Source organism: Triturus cristatus, chromosome 4_1 (assembly GCF_964204655.1).
Source record: "Triturus cristatus chromosome 4_1, aTriCri1.1, whole genome shotgun sequence".
NCBI lineage: Eukaryota > Metazoa > Chordata > Amphibia > Caudata > Salamandridae > Triturus > Triturus cristatus.
In genome coordinates this window covers 1,126,194,985-1,126,213,584 of record NC_140585.1, presented here as the reverse complement: position 1 = coordinate 1,126,213,584, position 18,600 = coordinate 1,126,194,985, and the positions used below count along the sequence as shown (strand labels likewise).

Below are 18,600 nucleotides of genomic sequence, written 5' to 3'. Positions count from 1 at the left end.
CTCGAACCTTGGTCTCCCAGCTCCAAAGTCGGCAGTCTTGTCTAGCCATAAGACCACATGCTCTTCCCTACATTGACACCCTAGATGAAAAATATCGATCGTTCTTTTGCACGCTGAGACTGTTAAAAAGATAGATTTATCTTGTGACATGTTCACCCACATCACGGGGAAGAAGGAACTGCTTCCTTGTGCAGACCAATATAACACCCAGGAGGAGAGGCAAAAATGTTCTGTGCACCCAGGAGGAGAGCTAGAATTCTATTACAGGACCGGAGGATTCGGATTATGCTTCTCTTTCTTTTATTTGCTACTCACAGCAGCCAATGAAAATCGTTTTGTATGCAAATAAAACTACATTTCCCATGATGCTCGTCCATACATCACATCCTGTACAGCCCAATCAGAGCCACTGTATCCCGCTTCTGTGCCTCTTTCTTTGCTGCTCACGCAGGAAGTTAAGTGCTCAGAACATTATATTGTGATTTATGTCTCATTTGACTGTTAAATTGCCTTTGACGATGTTGCAATTATGTTTGCGCTTAAATCGCGCTAGGTTGAATAATTGTGTTTGAGTATGTGCGCGATTTTGTGCTGTGGGCAATTATGTCTTCCTTTCAGGTTGCGCTGTTGCCATATGTTTTCCCGCTTTAGTGCTTGCTGGCGCCATCGTTATCAGCCTACGAGCGTCTGAGAGGCTCCCGCTGGGAGCGGCGGGATCTGGGGGGCGCTCCCGCTGGAGGCAGTGCACTTGATTGCCGCGGGCGGCCCCATCGGGCATTGTTTCATTCCCTGCTCAGAGCAGGACATTTCGTTAACACTGGCGGCCCGATTGGGCTTCGCTTCACTCCCTGCTGGCCTCAGAGTACCGCGCTGCCTTCTACGCGCATAGATCGATTAGATTTTAAGCAGGCATACGCTGCCATTTTTTACTTAAATGCGATACTCGCACTTTGTTTTCGGTTACTTGGTCTGTTCATCACAGGGAGCATAACACAAGGTGTTTCACGAGGCAAGCTCACATTATTTATACTATATATTAAAAGTTTTACTGCAGCGAGCCGTACTCAGCATTTAGCCTACGCGCTCTTTCAGGGCAAGCCTCCCGCTGGGAGCCGGCGATCTCCACTGTTCGGGCAGCGTTTGGACTTAAGGAAAGTTTCTTGATTTCCCGCCTATGTCGGGATGAAAACGAACATCGCGGCCCGCTTGGCCAACTTCATTCAAGCTCCACTTGGAGTACTGGTACCGCGCTGCCTGCGGCAGCGATCATTGGGTGATTATAGCTCGCTGAGGCTTCCCTCATTGGCCAGACGTGCCCAGAACCTGCTTATTCCAAGTTTTTTCATGTGCATAGCCCTATTGGGTTACTGTCTAGTAGATTGGACTACGTATTTCTAAAGCACTTAATTAGCAATTTGTGTGCACAGGCGCGTTCCCACGAGGCGCGCTTCGAAACTCCAATGCATTGTAGATGTGTTCCTCGGTGGTCTAGTGGATAAGGCACCGGACTTCTAAGCCAGTGCTTGTGGGTTTGAGACCCACCTGAGGTGCAAACTAATATCCTTCTTAATGCGTGATAGCGCTACGTAGTTTGCCCTGGGCACAGCATAATGAGGCTCCCGCGGGAGTGGAGAGGCGCGATGGCATTGCGCAGATTGCCCAGCTGAGCACGAAATCAAGATGCTCCCTCGAGAGCGGGGATACCGCGCTGTTGCCAACAGAGTTCCTAACGAGTCACTGTGATGTAGTGGTTGAGGTATCTGACTCGGATTCCAAAGGTTATGTGTTCAAATCCTGGTGTTTTCAATAATGTTTTTTCAATAATAGTGTTTCGGAAGTAAAATTTTTAGGCAAGGTAGTTTCTCTGATAGATGTCAGAAATATTTTATATCTTCACTGCGCGACTTCGCGCTTAACCGCCAAAGGCTTTCCCCTAGTTGCCGAGTGCGGGATCTAGCCGATCATGCGCCGAGGTGCGTAACCCAATTGGGCTATATATATAGATATATTTGGACGTTTGAGCTACGCACATCGCACGCGTCCCCTGTTTGCTCCGAGGCTCATAATGCCTCGTACGTTAGACGGAGCAGTTTTTCTTTTACGCCTTCCCGGCTGCAACAACAGGCTGGCCCTTGGATTGTGCACACGCTCCTGATATTTATATATGGCTCTTACGCCCTTTGGGCTGGAATAATTTAGACTACAGCATTGCTGAGGAGCTAGGTACATTATTTTCACTTCTCGTGTGCATAGGGTTGGCTCCCCCTCTATTCCTCAGTGATTTTGTCCTTTGCACTATAATATTACATACAGACACCCCTAAGCTTTGCATGGGTGAGATATACGGAGGATGTTATCTATTCTGAAGGAGCGCAGAATAGTCTCCTAGAAGAACTTGTTGACACTCGGGATATCCCCATCCTAGAGTCGTCCACAGGGCCTCAGAATTACAGTCTCTAGCACTGTGTAGCAAGCCCTGTTAGCGGCCATCACTATTCAACCAATTCTTAACATGCAAGCATTCATAGGAGGGTGCCCAGCTAGGCCCTCTTCCATCCCTCCGTCGTGTCCTGCTGTTCTGATACAAAACAAATATTTGGAGTCTTTGGTCCTTCCCTTTCGGGCTCCTCCACCCCCTACTGCTTCACCACCTTACTAAAATCGGTAATTGCTCCCTTAAGGGAACAGGGCAGCCTTCAGATCGTGTTTATCGAGATATATATATATATGTTCATCTTAACACAGACTTAGCTCTTAACCTCACAATTTTTCCGACTATAAATTCAGTATCCTTCTGTTTTGGGTTAGAACTTTCCAGTATTATCTCGTTCCCTTGTCCGCCTCGACGGTGGAGTTCTGATTTGATTATGAACTGTCAGAGTAATGGTGCTATTAGCATCCTTTATCAAAGTTTCTTCCCTCCTCCTCCATTCGTTTCGGAACTTTCCCACACAGGTCTTTGACATACCCTACCCAACATGCGATGACGCACTGTCGTCTAGTGGATACGATTGCAGAATCAGACTCAAAACCTTCTTAGTTCAACTAAACTTGTCCCCTTCGGCCTCTACTTCTGTCTTCACTGTTTCACGTTCTCTGGGCTCGCGCCGGAACACTCTTCTGAGTAGCTGCGCGCGTGATAAATCACTAACAACATAATATAACATAAGGTGCAGACTCCTAACCAAAGATCACGTGTTACATTCCTGATATTTTCTCTCATTTTCAATTTCTTGGCAGTGAGGACCATCAACAAGTTGGAAGGTATTAGGTCATCTTCCTAGTGGAGATAGTGAAGGACTTGAGACATTCTGCCTCAGTCATCTGAGTTAGGTCATTGCAGAATACATTCCACGACAGTTGCACTCTGTGGCGGATTGATATCTCAGGTATCTCCTAGATTACAGCAAATGGCAGTTTTGACCGAATGAGATTCAGTGGTTGTTGAATTTTTTCATGGTCCTTGTCCAACTGACCTTTTAGCGTCAGGACTACTTTGTCACTTACAACTGTTTTCAGCTGGAGACCGGATCCATCAGAAACCCGATGAACGCCCTGTCCCGCAACTGTCGGTGGGACTGACCTATGCCTCCCTCCGTTCATTCCAATTGTCGATGAGCAGATACAAATATCACACCAACTAGCGGAGGCAATCTTAGCATCTCCCTTATGGAAGCCCCATCTTGGTTTCCCGTAATCCTTGTGACAGGCTGCGACCTTCTCCGAGTGCTCCGTGCCTCTCCACGATACTCTAGGGCCCTCATGCACAGCGCCCGATGGTCAATGGGGCAGTTATTCTTTATGGCATATAGATTTTTTCCGGCACCAATGGCACTGGCCAGGTTTCGGTCACGCTGCAGGCGTTCTTTTCCCAAATCGGAGTCCTTCCAATCACACATGATATTCTTCAACATGGGAAGGCTGGGTTCGCCGGTAAGTACACGACGCGTGGTTTCTGTGGGGGATGAATTCCCCACATTGTGAATGATTTTCCAGCACGAATGTCATAGGACTTGGCGTATAGCTCGGTTCGCAGCGGCCGTCCGGCCATTTTTTCCTGCAAGTCATCCTCGGATGCTGGGCAAACCGGTGGGCTTGTGCCAGTATTCTGTTAGTTATTTAAAGTTATTAGAGTAGCGAAACTTCCCAAACCAAAAAATTCCCCTATGTGGCATGTTTCTATAGTTCTTTATTTCTTGGATAAACGGCCAACTAATATGTTGACAGCTATTATCGTCCGTCTTACGTTTCTAAACCTAGCTACCTGTCGGTGTTTCTATGACGAGAAAGCCCTGGATTTTACAGGTACAGTATCTACTCCAGAGGGAGGTTCATTTAGTATTAATGTCAGTACGACAATTTGTCAAGAACTGTTACAAATTATGCGTTCCAGCTACTGCACTTATTTGGGGTTCATTGCCTTAAGGCTTACGAAGGATGTTCGTCCTGATGGGTGATCATATTACATACGTTTTAAAACTGTGTCTGCGGCTTTTATAGCCAGGAGGTTAAGGTAAGCTGACGGAAGTCGGTATTCATACCCTAAGTTTGAGGCACCTCCTGTTCGTGGTGCCATGGCATCTCAAGATTTTATGTTGATTTTTACTGTTCCAGACATCTGGAGATCTGTTGATTGGTTTTCTCGGTCTACATTTAAACAGTTGTTATAAACTGGTGGGTGATATAGTTGTGGTTGTGTTTTGCTAAGCGTTAAACTAGCATAATCCGAAGCCTCCGGTCCTGTAATAGAATTAAAAATTTAGCTAGCATTCGCGCCAAGAATTTTCAATTCTATTAAGGACACGGAGGCGAGGATTATCCCACCCGGTTTTATTACAATGTTGATAATAAATTACCCACCCACATGTATTTGATATTCTGTATAAGCAGAGGTTATGGGTTTTTCCCTGTCTCATTCCTTTCAGGTTCTGGAAAAGAAGACGGAGCAGAAGTACTTCTGATTTAGAAGATATAAACTTTCCAGTTTGGTTATGGTTCTTCCATGTTGGAGGATGATTGTTGGGACTCATGTTCCTTATTTTGGACTGAAATTGTTAATGTTATTGACCGTCAAGGTTCGAGCAAAGAAAGAGGAGCCGAAGCGGGATACGGTGGCTCTTATTGGGATGTACAGGATATGATGTATGGACGAGCATCATGGGAAATGTAGTTTTATTTGCATACAAAACGATTTTCATCGGCTGCTGTGAGTAGCAAATAAAAGAAAGAGAAGCATAATACTCGCTTCCGTGTCCTTAATAGAATTGAAAATTCTTGGCGCGAATGCTAGCTAAATTTGTATTCCCCCTGTGGACACTCCGTACAAGGCCCATTTGTTACGTTTTCACAAATATTACACCTCCCCAGGGGTGTAACACAGGACCCGCATCCCCCGCAGTGCGGGGGGGGGGGGCAGCTGCAGGAAGCCCCCTCAGCACTGTACTCACACCAAAGAGCTCCGGATTGAATCCGGAGCGGGCCCCTCTGTGAACCTTGCAGGGGGGCCCCTTCAACTTTCATTAAGCCACTGCATCTCCCCATAATCTCCGTGCTGACAGCTTTGTGTCAATAAAGACTTTAAATAGTGTGTGTGAGGAGGGCGTGAGGGGGGTCAGCCCTTATAAAAACTTTGCACAGTATGTAAGTAGCAGCTTATATCCGACATTATTGCTGTATCGATGTCTTTCATTCATGCTGTATGTACCACGCATGCTCAGATGTTGACTATCCCATCTGTGAGTGCGCACTGTGCAGCGCAATTCAGATAATCTGCTTCTCTACCCTGAGCCCGCTCTGTACGCATGTCGTAGCTGCGTGTCGAGCTATTCAACTGCGCGCGCAGATGATGTCTCCGCGCATGCCCTCTAGATAAGTGTTATGAATGTAGCGCATGGGCACTATAATGTTATCGGCTCTAGCACACTTTAAGTGCGGAAAGGACGCTCTTTGTCTGGTTGGTACAAAGTATCAATACTTTTTCTACATCCCGTTCTGTGACCCTTTGCTGAAGGTCTCTGAAGAGAAGGCTCATACGCTGTAGTGCAGAGGGATGTCCGGGCAGGGGTCCGCTGAGGTGAGTAATTGCCTCTGGCCCTCTGCAAGATGGGGGTCACACCAGCATCTCGGAACCTCCAAGAAGAACAGACAGGGAGAATTTCTAGGCCACACGTCGGACATCAGAATCAGGATTATTTTAAGAAAAAGCTACTGAAACTAGATAAACAGACGAGCAAGTCTGACTCAAAAGAGCCCCCTCCATTTAGATAATTGACATCGGTGGCACCGAACGTAATTAGGGTTGCTAACTTGGAGGTCAGCTAACAGTTTGATTTCTCAGCTGACCTGGCAGTCCAAGATTAAACCTGTGTTTCAGAAGGAAAGACATGTTAGTATTGGTGATGCACACCTAAACCAAACTAGAATGTATTCTTTATTTATGGGAGGAGTTTTATAAAGAGAGGATGTGGTCTGTCGGCTATACTGCCGACTTTGGAGCTGGGAAACCAAGGTTCGAACCTCGGGGTCGACTCCACATCGTGTGATTCTGGACAAATCACTGAATCTCCCCGTGCCCACAAAAAAATGAATGTGTCCTTGTGTTACGTAACTAATGCTCATGTAAAGCGCTCCAATGCCTTCGGGTCGAGTTCGCGCTATATAAATCTGCACACAAAAAAGCGCTTATATGTCACCAAACTGTCACGTCAAAGTATCATAGAAGATGAGAGGTAAGTGAGGAGGGAGAGAATGGCACCAGAGAAGGATGAGCTCTATGAAAGGTGACTGGCAGGGTAATAACTCGGATGAACCTAATCAGCCTTGAACAGGGTAGGTCTAAGCATCAGAGTGGTGTGCCGGCGTGATTTATATTAGTTCAATATTCATTTAGGCTGTGTTTATGCACAAGGATGAAAATTGAAGGCTCACTGAAAAGACAGGGTTTGAAGTCTTTACTAATTGGATGTAGTTTTATTGGTTTCTTAACAATATAAAGAACAAATATGTATTTATATGGGGAATGCTTCCACAACTCTGCAGCTGAACGCAGTTGATATGAACTGATGACCCCATTGTCCAATTCAATTGTAATCGTTTACAAAACTTTGGAAGGATGATGAACGACTGAGTGGATGTACAGGGATACTGTTATTTGGCCTTCATGTTAGTGGTAGATCACTGTAGAATAATTAACTCACCTACCCAACTTAACAGTATATATAAAAATCGATCTTTGTTCACATTTCAGGATGCTTTAGGAAAATGTGTATTAATAAATATTTTTGAATGTTTGGGTCCATTGAAAGAAAGATGTGAAATGGTCATTAGGTGTCAAGGGATAGTCGGATTATTAGATATTACATGAAATGCATGGAGTCTTGATTTTTCTTCCCTGCCGTTGCCATGCGTGCAAGACCTGATATACAGTATCAAAGTTCTTGTGATACAAATGTCACCTGCACGAATGAATAATTAGCATCTAAACAAACCCCTTTAGGAGGTACATTTACCACTCTGAGGTAAAAATACTGCCAGGCAAAAAACAAAGCAAATTTAAATGGTGGGGGACAGGCTCCCATGCAGGATTTCTTTTCTTCATCATTTCCTGTTTAGCGAGAACCCATGAACAATGTTTCACCCTGCACAGATGGCTATAGCTTTCACCCTTTTTCTAATCAGTTGAGGGACTATCTTATTTTTTTTACTGTACATGATAAAACCTTTGGGAAGTATTTTTTCTTCTAACATGGAATTGCTCACATAACTTCAATTACTGCTAGTGGTAACTTACCTCCAGGTGGGGAGAATTTTAAGTTTCGGGCATTTTTGTAATGAAATGTACTTATTGTTGAAGATTGATTTCATCGATGTAAGTATTCCACCGGCTTTATATTTATAGTCCTGATATAAGCTGACAACTCTGCACCACACATTCAACATGCTGCAGTGCTGACCATGCACCAAGTACACCATAGCGATGGCAGATACTTCTCCAGCCAATCCCCATAATCTAGAACTCCTCTCTCTGACATCACGGCTAGTGCCTCCATTTACATATATAGGCAAGTGATGAATAGGTTGTCTACTCACTGCCATACTCCCACGCTGTGGCATCATGCAACATACCTCTTCTGTCCCTAAACATGTACCCTCCTGGGATAGAGGCAGATGCACAATCCCCTTGCTGCCTATGATTAACATCACTATAATGTCAAACCCCTCTTTGCGTCAGTGCACACTCCTCTCACCACTATTGAAGGTGGTCCTTGTTCGCTTTTCTGGTCAAAAGCACCTTGATATGATTCCGTATACAGCGTGTGCACTTTAAATTAAATAAATAAAATTGACTCTTCCCTACATCCCGATGGTTGTGGCATCATTTAACACTGACAGGGTGGCAGCCCCTAGATATCAAGTGTATATTCTCGGATTTACAGGGGTCTCTAGTTTTTAGCTCTTTCGTGAATACCCAGCTTGGAGCACTCTAGCTCTCTACAAGACCGAGCAGTCACTTCCCCTGATTGACTGCCGGATCTTGGTTTCTTAAGCTCCAACAGCCTGTTTCTTCTGCCACCTGATCCCTGACTCTGGCGTAGTGTTTCGCTGGCGTTGCCTGGTGACCCACACTAGAGCCTTCAGTGTTGCTCGGTCGCACTCCACTTTTCCTGCCCTCTAACCAGGCCCGCTCACTTTCCCAACCAGCCTGTCCTCCATAAAATGAAGCATGTTGCGCGGCCTCAGTGAGCCCTCCTGCTCTCTGCATTACCGAACATCTACTTCCCTTGATTGCTCTCCGCCACCCACGTCCCCTGATTGCTCTCCGCCACCCTCAAGTCTGACTGCCGGGTGTCATTTTCTTCTGCCCCAACAACCTGATTCTTCTGCCCCCTGACTCTGGTGTAGCAGTTCGGCGGCGTTGCGTAGCAACCCATGCCGGAGCCTTCAGTGTTGCTCGGACGCACATGCGTTTTCCTGTACCTGTCACCAGGCCCACCCACCTCCCTGACCAGCCCGTCCTCCATAAAATGAAGCGTGCTGCGGCCGCACCATTGTTGCACCAAAGGCAAGCCCTTCTGCACCCGTCCACAACTGGACTGCACCCAGCACCAGGACCCATCGGATCTCGCCAGAGAATCAGCTACTCGAACGCTGCACTCAAATCCGTGAACCTCGAAGGACCCAACAACACATGCTGCTCCGAGGCACTGTGGCTTCTCATGCCACACCTCCAAAACCACATGGACATCCAATGAACCAGAGAGCCGGCTACAGTGCATGCTAATCAACGTCAGATCCCTCAGCAAGCACGCCATGGAAATCTGGGACACCATTGCCATCACCAAACCAGACGCAGTCTTCATCACCGAAACCTGGCTCAAGCAAGCCTCTGCCCCGGACATAGCATCAGCAACCTCCCAACAGTTACAAAATGATCCACAATGACTGCCCACGCAAACCAAGAGGAGGGATATCCATCATCCACGAAGACTCCTCCATCGCCACCACAGAGGACGCCTTAACCCCCATTATGGAACATCTCATCTTCCAAGTGTACGTGAACGCCAACGCAACCGTCAGGAGCTCCCTCACCTTAAGACTCGAAGGCCCCCGCCCAGCATTCTGCAACGCCGTCGCTGAAATTATCGCCCCTCTGGCCATTTAAACCAATCAATACCTCTTCCTGGGGGACCTCAACGTCCACCTCGATGACCCGACTGACACCCACGCCTCCAACCTCCTAGAGAACATGCACAACATCGGCCTGATGCAAATCGTTAAGAGCCCCACCCACAGCACCGGACACGCCCTCGACCCCCATCTTCACCACCAGCGACAGAATCCGTTTCAGCCACACCTCAGAAGTCACCTGGTCAGACCACAGCATCGTCCATTTCACCACCTCAGAAACACTCCAACACACATCTACATCGCACACCCCTGAACAGCACAGGTGGAAGAAAGTTATGCAAGACCAATGAACAACTGCCCTCCGCACCACAACCCACCACACTACGGATGACGTGAACCAGGTCGCCCAAAATTTCTCTGACTGGATCACTGCCAGTGCTGACAGCAGCATCACCCCCATCAAGCAACCCAAAACCAAGAGCCCCAACAAACACGCCCCTTGGTTCACCCCGGAACTCCAGGCATCAAAAAGAGAATGCAAACAACTAGAATGACTATGGCATTACAGCAGCAATCCTACGGACCACTCTTTGCTATAATCCGCCCTCAGGAATTATCACCACTTCTTTAAAGAAGCCATCAAAGCCACCCTGGCGACTCGCCTCGATAACAGCAGCAACCTTTTTACACCATCAGGGAATTCTCCAACCTAACAGCTGTCAAAAACACAGCCCTTCCTCTCAAGACCCCTGTGACGCCCTTTCTAATTACTCCCACGCCAAGATAGCAAACATCCACGGCAATTTTGACGCTTAACACTTGGAGCTCACTCCACACACGTCCCCCTTGGAAACCCTGCACAATGACCTCACCGACTGCACACTCCTCAACACCACTGCAACCATCATGACTTCCATACACTCTGCTTCCCGATGGACCCCTGCTTACAACACACCTTCAACCTAGGAGATCTACCCTCCACTCACCCACATCCTCAATTCGGCCATCGACTCCACCACCTTTTCGGAAACCTGGAAACACGCAGAGGTAAAACCTCTACTAAAGAAACCAACCACAGACCACAGCGACCTTAAGAACTACTGCCCCATCTCTCTTCTCCCATTCCCAGCGAAGGTCCTTGAGAAAGCCATCAACTACCAGCTCACAGACCACCTTGAGAGAAACAACCTGCAGGACACCTCCCCTCCCAATTAGGCTTTCGCTCAAACCACAGCACCAAAATAGCCCTCATAGCCGCAACGGACGACATCGGGGCCATCCTCGAGCAAGGAGATTCAGCTGCCCTCATCCTCTTTGACCTCTCCGCAGCCTTTGACACAGTTTTCCATCACATCCTGGTCGACAGACTACATCACATCTGCATCAGCGGCAACGCACTCAACCTCATAATCTCGTTTCTCTCATGACGCACTCAAAGAATATGCCTCCCATGTTCATCTCCGAACCCAAAATCACCATCTGCGGCGCCCTCCAAGGCTCCTCACTCAGCCTCACCCGCTTTAACATCAATGTGACTCAGTTGGCTAACATCGTCTGCAGCCGCAGACTCATTATCCTCTAATACGCCGATGACAGCCTACTCATCCTCTCTCTCACCGAAGACACCTCCACCACCAGAGCAGACTTCCAGAACGCCATGACCAACATCACGGACTGGATAAAGTCCAACTGTCTAAAATTGAACACGGACAAGCCAGAAGTGCTTCTCTTTGGTCTACCCCACCCCCTCCTGCCCCCAGGCTAACTCCTGGTGGCTCTCCACCATCGAACCCGCATCAGCCCCCACCACCCACACCAGGAACCTGGGCATCATACTGGACAGACTGGATCAGACTATCCATGAAGCACTCGGTGAACGCAGTTACCGCCTCAAGCTTCCACATCCTCCAAATGCTCCGTAATATCTTCAGGTGGATCCCACCTGGCACCAGGAAAACAGTAGCACCGGCCCTCATCACCAGTCCATTGGACTACGGCAACGCACTCTACGCCGAAATCACAAACTAACTACTGACTCCACTCCAGACCATCCAAAACACAGCAGCAAGACTCCTACTGCATCTCTGAAAACTCTCGAGCATAACCCCTCCAGAGACCTACACTATCTCCTAATCAAGAAGAGATGCCACTTCAAACTAATCATTCACGCGTTCAAGACCCTCCACAACATTTCACCAGCTTACATCAACCACCAACTGACCTTCACCAGCCCAACAGACAACTCCGCTCAGCCCATCTAGCCCCTGCACACGTCCCACGCATCCGTCGAGCCCAAGGGGTGGGCCATTCCTTCTCCAACCTCGCTGCCAAGTCCTGGAACGACCTGCCCCTCCACCTCCGGACCTCCACCACCCTCATGGATTTCAGAAGAGCACTCAAGCCCTGGCTGTTCGACTGACTTGCCCTTCCCCAGCACCTGGGTGATAAGCTTTGCTTTACAAATTTGAATAGAATTAAATCCTTTTCTACCCTAGTCATCTTCTAGAGCTATGGAGCACCGCCAGAGGGTTAACATAGGAAAAGGCAGTGAACAAAGTACAGGGAGTCCACTTGCCACAGCTTGAATGTTTTTCAAGTTACTGCAGATTAGAAGTCTAGGTTTCCTCATTAAACAGAGAGTGTGTGGTTGCCTGGGTGTGTTGGCCTCTGAGCAGATGGATGGGTGGATTTGATGGGTTTGCTGACGGGTGGATAGGTGGATGGAACTCAGGGCGTGAATGGATGAGGAGGGCTTCTAAGTATCATATTTTATGAAGAGGTGATGCCTAGCCTCACCCTAGGAACGGTGCACTAATAAATTCATTCTGCTAAACACTCATGGATAATTAAGCAAGCAGTACACACTGGCATGATATTTTAGAAGGTAAGTGAATGGCCCATTACTTTTATTTTTACAGTCCCTGGGAACCACTATAAAAGGATGAAGCAGAAAAATGGGTCCATCCATTGCTGTTGTGGGAAAAAGGAGAAGAGAGGCCTCCAATGTGTGGGGTAGAGGAATGCCTGTTATATTATAAATTACCGTATTGGCTGCGCCTATTGTATTTCACTCAGTACTGTAGCTGAGTAAGTGATGTAACATTTTATTCTCATGACACAGGTTGCCTTCCAAGACGCTTCTGCCTATTTCTCCCAGGAGGAGTGGAAGCTTTTACACGAATGGCAGAAAGTGCTTTACAGGAATGTGATGAAGGAAATTCATCAAGCTCTGCTGTCACTGGGTAAGTATAAGCAGGGCCACTGGAATTATGCGGCAACGGAGCATCCAGTTATACGGGGAAGGTTGACAAAATTATGCAGTTAGGAAAGGCAAATTATTCAGTAAAATGCATCAGATTTTCTGGAAATGATTTTTGCCTCTTTTTTCAAATTTAACACACTTTAATTATGTTTGGGCAAGCGTTACGCCATATTATTACCAGTTTAATAGCTACGTGCAGTAATTAGCAAATTAAAAATGACCCATTAACCTTCTTGGAAGATCTGCTAATGACTGCATTTGAGCTGGACACATTTTTTTGTTGAAATCTGCATATGCAACAGACAATGAATTATGTGGCAAATCCATAATTATGCCGAAAACCCTTCGGCCACAGAACCACATAAATTCCAATTGGGCTGAGTGTAAGCTGTATCTAATTACATGCTTTACAATCTACAGCCTACATGGCTTTCCATTACATGATTCCCCTGTGTTTCTTTGCTTGTGGTATATCTTAAAGATATCAGAGTTTAATTATGAATATGTAGTGGTTATGTAGTCACCCTCATACATTGTAGGCAGCAGTTAAATGTGATTGGCAGAAGGCCTCACCCTGTCAAGTTTTTATGAACACACAGACCCTACAAATGCCATTTGACCAAATATGTGAGTTTACAGCATTTTTAAACATATGTTTGTAATCCTCCTGAAAGAGGCATTAATACTGTAGGCAGAGGTCTTGCTGCACAACCGGAACTGGAACTTGAGATGGTGTTGCTCGTTAATCCAGAAAATGGGAGGAAAGATAAAACACATCAAAGATGTAAAAAACTTAATGAAAGCTTTAAAATACTATTGGGAAATAGTTAAGTAATCTAAAAATAGAAGAGAGTGAGACCTGTTGCCAGTAACTGCTACAAGATATTCTGAATGCCATTTCAACCCATTAAAATGTAGGTCCATGGAGCACTCTGTGGCCCATGCATATTTGACAATATGCATCAGAGGAAATGCTAAAGCAGGGGTGGGGGTGGGGGGGGGGGGGGGTAGTACACATTGTGCAGTGTTTGTACGAAACTTTTGCCTTCAGCTGTCACCATCTCAGGTGTGCTATATGTCTTGCATGCAAATCCATAAGAACACTAAGCAAAGGAGCAAAGATCAGAGAAGGTCCAGTTACTAAAAGGCAGACCATGGATCCATGAGCTTAGAGATCGTTCCCCAACATCCCCAGTTGACCAACTTATTTGAGAGGCTGTCTCTGATTTGCCTACACTTTAAGCACTTAGAGAATCCTTTACTTTGCAAATTGCCATATACAGAAAAAGACAACGATATTTGCTGTTTTCTATTTATTTTTATTAACAGGGCCTCTCATTGCCACAACTGTGTGTTCGCTAAGAGAGAAAGAAAAGGAAGACCTGTGGGCCATGGATGAGCAGCGCCCCACAAGAAGGGACAGGGTTCCAAGTGAGTGAAACTTGCTATGAACTGGTACTGTCACCAATGCCAGAACACTTGAAGTTGTACACTTGCATTATAACTAGACCTTATTGCCAATGGCAGGATTGAGTCAACATTGAATAGAACCCGGAATGGAAGTGTGAATTAAATCATTTCAGGTCAGTCTGCAAATGTTATATACATTTTTTCATATAGGTGATGAAACAGAAGGCTATGGTGTACTTTACAGGGCAAACCGAGAGGAGCGCCCCAAACCGGACAACCACAAAGGCTCTGAAAGAAGGCAAAGACCTCGTCCTCGAGCAGGTAATGGAGAGAGATGTGCCCACAGTGTTGCTTGTGTTCATCCTCCCACAACAGCTGAATGCGTTGCAAAAAAATAATGGGACCTAATATTTTATTTTTACGCCTTGAGTGTTTTCACTGTTGAGAAGGCGTGTTGTGTTAAAATAACTCTATTTGTAAGGATTTAATCATGGTCTTTTAGATAACTGATGTTGAAACTTGTCAGTACCAACTCAAAACCACTTCAAGATGTCCTAAAAAAACAATAGGGGTAATTGATTTAATGTTGTAATTGAATGGAAAGGCAACATTTGGAAGTTTAGAACCACAGTCATTTCGTTTCTGAAAAAAATCTTATGTTTATCTTATTCTACAGGATTTCAACATGAGAACATCCGTTTGAAAAAAGAAGAACCAGTTTCCATTTTTATTGATCATCTTGGTGCTGAAATTGAAGAAAGTAGTATTCACCCCAACTCGGGTATGATCCTTTGGCTTGCTATTACTTAAAATTAAGAAATCTGCAGGAAGACTCCACTTTCCTGCAGATACAGATGCTTGACGTTTGAGTTTGGAAATAGACAGATTCTTTTTAGCTCTGATAAGTTTCAGACATGCTGTTGGTGGAAATAAACGTCCTTGGACTTCATCAGTGATGCACAGCACCGGTTTTATGCTACATTCAGCTCGGCACATTTATCTGGAGACTTTTTTTCAAAAGCATAAATGTGATTCGTGGAAATTCAAGAATTAATATCAACTACTGCTAAATGCCCTATGCACATTGCATTCAGTAGATTTTATAGCTGTTCTTTGCCTTCTGCATAAAAGAACCAACATCTGCTAATTCGGCTTAGCACTCTCAAAAACCTAATGTGACCCTGGCTATTTTGCCTATTTTATTCCCCACTCTGTGTGCTTCGCTAGCTCTCCCAGTCTTATTACTGGCCCACTTTGTGTCACTGTCAGAAATTGTTGTTGCTCTTCCTTTCCATCCGCTCCCATCCTAATCTTCTATCCATTCCCTTGTCATGCCTTGCAGTATCCTCCCATGCATGATCTTTGTCCTTCCATGATTCATGTCCGGGCGTGCCCTCTCATTTTCCTTCCTTGCTTGGTTCTCTTTCGGGGTCCTCACTCCTTCAAATCTTCCACCCCACTCTGAGCTCCTGCATGCTACCCGTGGCAGGAAATGCAGCTTGATTGGGGTCTTCCGATGTGGCAGGCTGGATAAGTTTGACTGGAAAATGCTTCATTGAACCGTAGCTGCACTCAGTTCAGTGTGACAGAGTGAAGACAAGATAAACCCCTTGAATGATTTGGGCTGCTGTAGGCAAATGAGCAAAAGTTGGAAAAGAGCTCAGATCTGTGTTTCGGCTGCGCCTAGCCTTGGTGCCACAACACTGTGCTGTGTACCACATAGATAGTCAAAAGACACTGGCGGAAACCAGGGTTAAAATAGATTTCAGGATTCCCTTCCCTGCCCCAGGGCTATGTAAATGTTCGGGTTGAAAAGGATTCACATGCTTCATTCTCTCAACTCAAACCACTCCCCATTAAAACAAGCATTGGCATAGCCAATAGGTTTTGCCTTTGGGACATTATAAGTGTTTAGCCATGCAACAGTTGGTGTTGCACCAAGGATATTGTGCCTCATAATTAAATACTTCTAAGGTCCCAAAGGCAAGACCTATTGGCTATGCCAATGCTTGTTTTAACATTGCACTGTCAGTCCGACCTAAAAAAAATAGCAAACCTATTTTGGCTTTAAAGAAAAAAATACTTTAAAAAAAATACTAAAAGTGAGTTAGAAAAGATGGTCATTCAAAAGCACAGTGTGAAACGGACACGGAAAAACAGGCTCTAGAAATAAACCAACTGAACAATGCAGATTAAGTTCTTTAAACTGTGCAGCGTTAAAACATTTGTCTTTAATGTACCATTATTTCCAACAGTTGCTGTCGGTCCGACCTAAAAAATGGCAAACCTATTTTGACTTTAAAAAAAACCTACAAAATAAATAATGAAACACAATTAAAAAAAAAACTTTTTGTGTTCTCGTTTACCAAAGCCTGAGTACGGCACTTCAAAATATGTGGTAACAGGTATATTGAAAACTCTACTGGCCCTGGGGCGCTAGATTACCGAGCTGCAGTTAATGGTACTGGAAAGGAAATGTGCAGTTGTCACTATATATCAACAAACCGGGTTACGTCAGCGAGAGCATCTGTAGAGCACATTCCTGACTGTGGATTGCCTAGAGGGAATGGGGGATGTGACGTACAGCAGCGCAGTTCTTCTCCGCAAATAAATCCGCGTAAAAATCTCAGATGTAGGGAAGACAACTCAGCACTCGCACTGACACATGAACAATTAATAGCATGTCTGAGCTGTAGAAAACCAATGAATTACTTATGTTGTGACCATTTACAAAAAGACAGAACACAAATAAGCTTGAAGCCGCCTGTCAGCACAGTTCTCACCCCAAATACCCAATTTGTATGTTTGTTTGTGACCGAGAAAGGTCGCGTTCCTGCGCTTGAATTACATAAACCTACAAAAAGGTCTACCAGGTAGAAACGCTCAAGCGCTGGATTCAGAAGGTTGCCTGAAAGGTTGTCCATTATAAATAACCCTCCTAGGATTAGTGAGCAGTTAATTAATTTTATTAGCTTCATTGCTATGGTAATGCGGGAAATATGTTCTCCCGTCAATTGTGTAACTGCTTTCAAATGTATTGAGTTTGCCGTACCTGCAGACAAGCACGTTGCCTGTCGCAGGGGTGCTCCAGGCGCACCGAAGTCCGACATTTAAATACACAAAAAACAAGATGCAGGTTTATAAGGATCTTCACCACACAGAGACCGATTCAACGCTTAAAGTAAAGCTTTTGGGTTGCTTCGGGCATTTGAAAGCCTGGTGCCGCCGCAGGGCTGATAGCTGTGCCCCTGCTGGTCTGTAGACGCTGAGGGGGGAGGGGTCGGGGGAGTGCGGCCGAGAGCACACAAAGCGGTTCCCTTGCGGGAACGAGCAAGTGCACCATCTGTTTGAAAGTTAATTACAAACAGATGGTTTCAAAGCTCGCTCCCGCAAGGGAATGGCCAAACGTGCTTGCGTTGCCATTGAAAGCAATGCAATGCATGCACGTTTTTGGCCTAAAAAGGGAATCGATTCCAAGAGGTCTCCTCCTATGCAGCGAATGCGCGCTGCGTAGGCGAGACCTTAAAATGCACATATTCTGCGGTGAACGGTTAGGACAAATCCATTTAGCAAGTCTAGGACTCAAACAGCAATAAGTCTGATAATCATTAGGAAGATGTTTTTAACTACATATGCACAACCCATCTGTAAGTGCAAAATGTCACTGGTGGGGCCTGACCTGAAATGAGTCTTATCTAATGCGCTCTGAATGTTTCAGACCCAGAAAGGCTCAGTACATGATGAAGTTGCCCTTTTTCTGGAAACTTTGACCAGGCGCTGCCAACGCAGGCAGTGCTGTTCCTTTGGAACTCCCCTTTAGGAGGATCTGCTTGACACCAAGCAATGTTCCATTTTGTTGTATAGACCCCTTCCGGTGATGAATCTGCAAGTACAAAGTAAGATGGCTGGTGTGGGAATGTCGGAGGAATGATTATGAGGCCTGTCTGGGGAGAAGTGGGACACAATGGGCTTTGGTGACGGCCGAGCACTCAGTGATTGTGTTTGGTGGCATCTCTTCACTGTTTTGCATTTTTGTGGACTCGCTAAGATTCTGAGTGGCAGGTGAAGGTGTGCAGTTTTAAAGGCGTCACAATGAGGTGTGAATTGCCTCGAGAACAGCTGACCTGACCATTGGGAGTGCAGTGGACGAGTGCAGCAAAGGTTCCAGAGTGCCTAACTTACCTACTCATTGTAACAGTTGGCTATGGGAGAGCTGTCTTGATGGTGCATTGGACCCTGGATCTGCCATCACTGTGATTGGGGCCGTGGGCCTTCTACTTCGTAGGCCGTCTGGAAGACTG

At 45.9% G+C, this 18,600-nt stretch overlaps 1 protein-coding gene across 1 annotated transcript in view; it reads left to right on the top strand.

The window, feature by feature from the left end:
* The first annotated feature begins 5,913 nt into the window (after positions 1–5,913).
* The window catches only part of LOC146856137 (uncharacterized), a 40,294-nt gene continuing 27,607 nt past the window's right edge, over positions 5,914–18,600 (top strand). Inside the window, exons 1-5 of the mRNA XM_085654175.1 lie at positions 5,914–6,073; positions 12,749–12,869; positions 14,219–14,320; positions 14,510–14,620; positions 14,976–15,080. Of these exons, the coding sequence (XP_085510301.1) occupies positions 6,050–6,073; positions 12,749–12,869; positions 14,219–14,320; positions 14,510–14,620; positions 14,976–15,080 (463 nt within the window). The 5' untranslated portion in view covers positions 5,914–6,049. The remainder of the gene's footprint in view (positions 6,074–12,748; positions 12,870–14,218; positions 14,321–14,509; positions 14,621–14,975; positions 15,081–18,600) is intronic.